At 59.4% G+C, this 7,815-nt stretch overlaps 1 protein-coding gene across 4 annotated transcripts in view; it reads left to right on the forward strand.

The window, feature by feature from the left end:
• JOSD2 (Josephin domain containing 2) overlaps positions 1–754 on the forward strand; it is a 4,099-nt gene extending 3,345 nt beyond the window's left edge. For all 4 annotated transcript variants that reach the window (XM_024768544.1, XM_024768543.1, XM_024768542.1 and 1 more), the window contains exons 4-5: positions 171–365; positions 468–754. In XM_024768544.1, coding sequence (XP_024624312.1) covers positions 171–365; positions 468–567 — 295 coding nt within the window. In that variant the 3' untranslated portion in view covers positions 568–754. The remainder of the gene's footprint in view (positions 1–170; positions 366–467) is intronic.
• Positions 755–7,815: the final 7,061 nt, after the last annotated feature.

Here is a 7,815-nt window from a genome sequence, read left to right on the forward strand (position 1 = left end):
GAGCAGGTGAGTAGAAGGAAGCAAGGGGTGGGTCGGCAGAAGAGAGTCCCTGGGTGGCTCGGGCAGCCACCGCTGCCACCAGCCTGGGCCCCCCACACCTGGTAACGCTGGGCTGGCGGGCGCCTGCGGAGGCCGGGCCCTGACCGTGGCATCCCTGCCCCGCCATGCAGGGCCCTGTCCCAGCTGGCGCTGCCCCGGGTGCTGGGGCTGATCCTGAACCTGCCCTCGCCTGTGTCCCTGGGGCTGCTCTCCCTGCCGCTGCGCCGGCGGCACTGGGTGGCCCTGCGCCAAGTGGACGGCGTCTACTACAACCTGGACTCCAAGCTGCAGGCGCCCGAGGTCCTGGGCAACGAGGATGGTGTCAGGTGAGGAGAGGGGGTGACTCCAGGGCTGGGCGCCAGACACCTCTCCCCGGGGGGCACCCCCAGGCACCCCCCAGGCCTCAGTCTCCTTGTTTCTCCGCCCAGGGCCTTCCTGGCAGCCGCGCTGGCTCAGGGCCTGTGCGAGGTGCTGCTGGTGGTGACCAAGGAGGTGGAGGAGAAGGGCTCCTGGCTGCGGACAGACTGACCCCGAGGAGGAGGGGACCACGGCCGCCCGTGGGCGTGGCCCCCCGCGCACCCACATCCAGTTCCCAGCGCCGGGGGAAGGGCCAGGCCCCGCACCTCCTGGACCCAGCGGAGGTCCCAGCCCCTTCCTCGCATCCCCCCCCCACCACATGCCACTGCTGCCTCAATAAACCAGATGGATGATTTGCTCCCAGCCTGGCCTGAGTCTCACTGGGGGCCCCTTTCCTTCAGTTATGCTGGTTTATCAGAGAGACCCAGGCAGGCCTGGCCAGGATCAGAGCTCTCTGCCACCTCCCGGCTTGGTCACTCATCTCTCGGGCCTCAGTTTCCTCATGGTGGTGGGCCCAGGGGAAAACAATGCAAATGCCTGCCCTCTCGAGGCACCTGGGAGAGACCAGGAGTGAACAGAGAGACGCAGTCCAGGGTGTTTAGGGAGATAAGCCCCAAGGAGAAGGAGAGGGTTTACTTCTTGACTCCCAACTCATCTAGCAACTGCAGTCATGGCCCCAAAAGATGTCCAAATCCTCATCCCCGGAACCTGCGAATATGTTCAGATGCGTGGCAAAGGGGAACGGGAACGAAGGTTGCTAATCCGCTGACCTTAAAATCGGGAAATTATCCTGCATTGTCTGAATCGGCCCGATGTAATCCTGAGGGCCATTAGAAGTGAAGCAAGCACGGGACTTCCCTGGTGGTCCAGTGGTTAAGACTCCACTCTTCCACGGCAGGGGGCCTGGGTTCAATCCCTGGTCAACACCACATGCACGGCAGTGCAGCCAAAAAAAAAAAAAAAAGTGGAGGTTGGAGAGGAGAATCTCAGACATGACTAAGGAAGCAGCATCAAAGAGATGCTACACGGAGGGAGGCACTTTGAGACAAGAGGGGTCACGGGCCAGGAAACGCAGGCAGCCTCTAGGCTCTAGGCTCTAGCCTCTAGCTAGCCTCTAGGCTCTAGGAGGTGAAATACACAAGGAAACGGATTCTCCCCCAGGCCCCCAGAAGGAACCAGCCCTGCCCACAGCTTGACTCTAACCCAGTGAGACTCATTTTGGACTTCCGACCTCCAGAAATGTAAGAGAATCAATGTGTGTTGTTATAAGCCACTACCTTTGCTAGAGTAGCCAGGGAAAGGAACACCAGGAAAAGGAACACAGCGTAGAATTCCTCAGGGCAGTGGAAGGTGTTGCTGAGGAGGTGTTTGAGCAAAGACTGGAAGAAGGGAAGGGAGAGAGGCAGGTACGGAGAGGTCTGCAGGAGAAGCATTCCAGGTAGAGAACAGGCAGTGCAAAGGTCCTGAGGCATGCTGGTGTAGCTGGAACTGAGGGAGCGAGGGAGAGAGAGGGTGGAGAGGTGACGGAGGGGGAAGATGGTGGCCAGTGGGACTTGAGCAGAGGAAGGACAGACTCCCACTGGGTGTCCTCTCCACAGTCTCCCCTGAGCAGCACCCATCCTGTCCTGTACCCTTCCCCCAGGGCCCCCTGTCCCTCCGGGTCTGGCCTGTGCAGCTGGATGCTTGCCCTCCTCAGCTCTCGGGCTGGGAGGAAGACACAAGGGGATGGATGTAAAGACCCCCAGTCCCAGTGGTGGGGTGTTTTAATAGGGGTCCCATGGGACAAGGTGGGGGGCCACAGGAAGATGAGGGGTCCTGGGGGAGCTGGCTGAGGGGCGTTCTCCAGGGAGCCAGTGGGAAGGGAGGGAGGGCCCATTCCAGAATTAGAAACAGCCCAGATTGAGACCTGGAATGTTGAGGGAGATGATTTCTCCAGTAGCTATTTGAGGAGGTGATAAAGAGATAAGGGTGGATCCTGGCAGGTCCACAGCCCACAGGGCCTCCAAGAGCAGCTGAGGGGCTGGACCTGGTCCAGGGCAATGGGTAGGGCTGTGAGCAGGGGGGCAGGTCGGTCCTGAGTGCAGAAAGACCCTCTGGGGCCACGTGGGGGAAGGCTGGAGGCTGGGAGGCCCGGGAGGAGGCTGAGGGTCCCAGTGGGAGAGGACGAGTCAGGGCCTGAGTTCAGGACCCTGGGGGCAGAGTGGAGGTGACAAGAGAATCAGGGCAGGCTCTGGGGGTGGGAGACGGGCAGGGGAGGAGGACCCAGTGTCTGGCCCTGGGGCCTGGGGGACAGATGGGACCGAGGGAGGAGGAGTGGGTGTGGGGGACATGCTGAGCTCAGGGGGATGTAAGGAGTGTGACAGGCTGGGTGACATCAGGGGAGGAGGACCAGGGTCAGGGACCCAGGAGATGGTTTTAGGGGTCATGGGCCTAAGACTGTGAGGGAGGAACATGGGCAAAAGAGGGGCCCCCCACTAGGTGGCAGGCAGATATGGGGGACCTGGAGGCACAGGGAGGCCGTGGGCAGGGAGAGGCAGGCAGGGCCCAGCTGGGGGCATCTCCCCGGGCCTGCCTCAGGCTGTGCTCCACCCAGACAGTAAATTCTGAGAGGGACACAAGAAAGAAGGCAGGAGCAGGTGCCGGCAGGACATGCTGACCCGTGGTGATGGGGGCACTTGGGCTTGGCGGGCTCTGGTTCCCAAGACCTCAGAGGTCAAAGGGCAACTTGTAAAGTGAAAAGTCAAGCAGCACGTGAGGGGAAACTGCTGGGGTCCCGGGACACCCCAACTCAGGGGTGCCCCCAACACCCGCCCAGTCTCTGACTCCCTCTGTCCCTCCCTTTGGGTCCCTCTCTTGGGCTCTCTTTCTGGGTGTTTCTGTCTCTCCGTGTCGCTCTCAGCTTCTGGGGCCCCCTCCTGCCCCCTGTGCCTGTCGCCTGTCCCATCTGGTCCCAGACAGCCTGGCGGGGCTCCCTGAGTGTTTCTATTCCTGGGCCTGAGTGACCTCCCCAGGTGCCTTCTCAGTGGCGGCCTAATATGGTCAGAGCGGGAGCCCAGAGGGCAAGGGTGGGACCTGGGAAGGGGGCGTGGGGGTCCCTGCAGCCTCCCTCCTCCTGCTCCCAGCTCCCCCCCAGGCGCTAACCCCTCCTGCTCTGCAGGCTGGGCCAGCGCATGGATTGAGCGCTTACTGTTTGCCCCTTATGGTGGGTGCAGACAGGCCCATGCAGCCTTGAAAGCCCCCACCTGCTGGGGCCACCTCACTTCTCACAAGCCTGAGTCAGGCTGTCCCTTGTCCCAGGGTGCCCAGCCAGGCTGGTCCCAGAGCATCGGTTGGCGGGGGCTCCTGGGGATCCCGTTTCCCTTTGGGGGCGTCCCACGCAGGCCCCCAGGGGCGTCTCTGTGCCCGCCTGGTTGCAGGAGGGAAGGAGGGGGTCCGGTCACGCGGAAGGTGCAGGGGGAGGTGACAGCTGTCCCGTGCTCCCGGGTGCTGACAGCTGAGGCCCAATTTAGCTCTTGGACAGAGCCCGGGGCTAGCCAGATAAGGCAGTGAGGGGTGCAGCCCCGCCCCCAGGGCACCCCTTAAATCACCGGGTCGGGCCCTGAGGGGTGGCCGCCAGCGATGCCAGGTGAGAGGGGCCGCGCTCCTTCCTGACTCCCCGCGTCCCGCCTGCACAGCGCTGCCCCTCTCTCTCCGACTTTCCCGTGTGTCTCTCTCTCTCTCTCTTCCTCTCGTCTCTCCATCTGTCTTTCTGTCTCTTCCGATCTCCGACCCTCCCGCTCTCCATTTCTCCCCATCCTGTTCCTAACTCTGCCTCTGTCCTTCTTTCTCTGTCTCTCTTGCCCCATCCTCTCTCGTCTCTGTCTTCCCATGTCTATCTAATCTCTCTTCATCTCTTTCTGTGTATCTCTCCTCTTTCCATTTGTTTGTCTGTCTCTGTCTCCCCATCTCTGACCCTTCCGCCCCGTCACTCTCCCTTCTTCCGTGTGTGTGTGTGTGTGTGTGTGTGTGTGTGTCTGTCTGTCTGTCTCTCTCCTCACTTCTCTCTTGGTCTCTCTCAGTCGTGTGCTGTCTCTGTCTCTCTGCCTCTCCCAGACTTTCTCTCCCTGTCACTCTCCCTTCTTCCGTGTGTGTGTGTGTGTGTGTGTGTGTGTGTCTGTCTGTCTGTCTCTCTCCTCACTTCTCTCTTGGTCTCTCTCAGTCGCTCTCTGTCTCTTTCTCTCTGCCTCTCCCAGAGTTTCTCTCCCCGTCTCTCTCTGACCCTACCTCTCCATCGCCCCGGATGGAGGCCGCCTGGGGCCTCTGCTGCGGTTTCTGCTGAATAAAGCTGTTTCTGTCCTCACCTCTCCGCTCCTCTCGCCTCTTTTCCTTTCTTACTCCTCTGCCTCTGAGCTCAGCACCCCCGCCCTGAACCCGGGTAGGTGGAGGTCGGGAACCCGGGGCTGGGGTCGGGGTCGGGGTTCCTCCCTGCCAGAGACTGCAAGAAACAGAGGCTGAGAGACAGATGGAGGAGATGGGGAGAAAAACCGAGAGATGGATGCAGAGGGAGACCCAGAGAGAGCAAGAGACAGGGACTCAGAGACAGAAAGACAGACGGGGATGGGGGCCATAGACTCAGAGATGGGAGAGCCAGTGGGACAGCAGGACCTAGATACGCGGAGAAACACAGAGAGTGAGACAGGGTGACATCTCCATCTCAGAGACAGGGAGATGCGGAGACACGGAGAGAGACTGGGAGGTCGAGAGACAGAGATTAGACGGTGCCCCGCATCCCCCCAGACACGGCAGACTGGTCTGGGCAGCCCCCTCCCCCACCCGCCAGGCGGTGCCAGGCCCCAGACAACGGGCCCTTGTCCTGACAGGGCCTTGACTCTGTCGGGGCAGCTGGGGGCTGGGCTGGCTGGGCCCCGGTGTTGGGGGGGAGGGGCGGCCACCAGAAGCCTGGCCTTGGCCTCCACCCTCAGACTCTCCCTCCTCCCTCGACCTCCTCCTTCCAGCCTCCCTCTGGGGTCTCTGCCCACTCCCAGCCTGCTTTCTGCTCTGCCGGGGAAGGGGACAGGCATTTACGGAGCACCTGCTGGATGTACCTGAAATGCCTCCGGCCCCTCCCAACACCCTCTTGTCTCCCCTGTCCCTTCCTCTGTGCCCTCTGCTTGTTCTTCCTGGGCTTCTGGCTCCCTTCTTTGGAAAAGATGGGCATTTATTAAGTTCCTAGTGTTTGCCAGGCAATTTCCATACACTGTCTCTGCACCTTATACTCTTTTTGCTCTCCTGTCCCTTCCACCCCGTTTCCTTTCCCTTCTTCCTGATCTGCCTGGTCTCTCCTGCAAGGAAATGGGCATTTATTGAGCACCTACTGTGTGCTAGGGAATTTACAAACCCTGTCTCCTCTCTTATTATATACACCCTTTTCTCCCCCAATTCTTTTCTTCCTTCTCTATTCATTTCCTCTCCTTTCTGACTCTGTTCCCTCCTAGGGGAGGGAATGAACATATATTGAGGACCTACTGTGTGCCAGGCAGTTTACACACCATCTCGCCCTTCCTCACATCGTTTCCCTTCCCTGTCTGTTCTCTGTCCTCTCCTTGTCTTTCTGGGCTCTCTGCTCTCTGCCAAGGCAAGGAACACATTTATTGAGTGCCTATGGTATACCAAGCAATTGCTTGTGCTTTCTCTATTCTCCTCTCACCCTCTCATCTCCACTGACCCGTGGTTTCTGCTGTCCTCTGCTTCTTTCTGCTCTCTGCCAGGAGAGGAACTGGGCATTTATAGAGCACCTATTGTGTGCCTGGTAATTTCCTTCCACTCCCCCTCCCCCTCGATTCTCCCTGTTCCTTCATCTCTGACTTCTTATTTTCTGCTGTCTCTCCTTTCTTGGGGGAAGAAAACAAGCAATTATGGAGCACCTATTGTATGCCAGGCAATTTACACCCCACCTCATCTTCTCTTGCCTCTTTCTCCCTGCCCCGCTCATTCTGCCAGCTTCTCCCTTCCTGTGTTTTCTGGGCCTTCCTCGGGGAAGGGAACAAGAATTAACTGAGCACCTCTGTGTGCCCCATGATTTGCCGGAACGGCCTCCTCTGACATCACCTCCTCCTTTCTGCTCCACCCTATTGCCTCCTCGGCCAACCTTCCTCTCACCAGTGTCTTCCTCTTCCTCTTGTTTGCCTTCTCTTCCAAGGAAGACAGTGTGCATTCATTGAGCACCTCCTGTGTGCCTCACCCACACACTCGCATGGTCTCTTTCTCATTTCCTCTCTTCTCCCTGGTTCCTGCTCTCCTCCAGCTTCTCCCCTTCCTCTCTGCCCTGTCAGCTCTCTCCTGGGGGAGGAACTAGGCATGTACTGAGTGCCTGCTGTGTGCTACTCCTATCAGCTGTCTGTCTGTCCCGGCTTGCCCCATAGGGCCTGCGCTCCCTTCTCTCTCCCTCTCTGCTTGCTTTCCTCCTCCTGGCTGCCTCCTCTGCTCGCTGCTAGGAAGGGGGACAGGCATTTATTAAGTGCCTATTGTATGCCCACTGCTTTACCTACACTGTCTCCTTCCAGCACAGCTTCTCCTGTTCCTTCTCTCTGCTGGCGTTTCCCCTCCCCGCTCCTTTTCTTCCTGTCTTCTTTCTCCCGGGAAGAGAACCAACACTGAAGAGCACCAACCGTACGCCTAGCTATTTCCACCCCTGGCCCTCCCTCCTTTGGCTGTCTTTCCTCCCGTTTCTCCTCTGTGGTGGTTTCTTCACTTCCTTTCTGACTTGGCTCCTCTCTCCTGACGAAGGGAATGAATGGGCATTGATTGAGCACCAGCTGTGTGCCAGGCTCTTCACAAGCCCAGCGTCCCCTCCTCACACTCTCTCCCTCTCCCATTCCCTTCCTCTCTACCGCCTCTTCTCTCCCTTCCTGCTCTCCGCGTCCTCCACCAGGAAAGGGTAGGGGCGCTAATTAAGCACCAACTGCGTGCTGGGCAGCTCACACGGGCTGCTGCCTCTCCTCACACCCTGTGTTCTCCCCTGCCCCCTCCTCTTCCTTCTCTGCAGCGGAAGCTCTCAATTTTTCCAGAAGGAAGGGATGTAGGCAGCGACCTCAGCCACCACGGCTGTAGAAAGGGCCCATCATCTTCACCTCATGGTGCTGGGCACCGCGAGCTGATGACCGACTGGGGCTCCATTTGGATTTCCTCTTTGGGGAAAAAAAAATGTGGATCACAATAGCCACTCCCTAGGGCGGGGGAGGGAGGGGTGACTGAAGGAGACCAGGAGAGAAAGTAGGATAGACAGTGCTAGAACATGCCCACGGGAGGGAGGAGGGAGCGCTCATTCTGCTTCTGGTCGTTGAGTCCTGACTTGTCGCCCTCGTGGCCCCCTCCCTCACCTCCCTGCGCGCTCTGCTCCGCCCCCGCCCCCGAGAAGCAGCTGAGGAAACTGAGGCTCAG

Source organism: Neophocaena asiaeorientalis, unplaced genomic scaffold (genome assembly GCF_003031525.2).
Source record: "Neophocaena asiaeorientalis asiaeorientalis breed wild unplaced genomic scaffold, Neophocaena_asiaeorientalis_V1.1 scaffold629, whole genome shotgun sequence".
In the NCBI taxonomy this organism is placed as follows: Eukaryota; Metazoa; Chordata; class Mammalia; order Artiodactyla; family Phocoenidae; genus Neophocaena; species Neophocaena asiaeorientalis.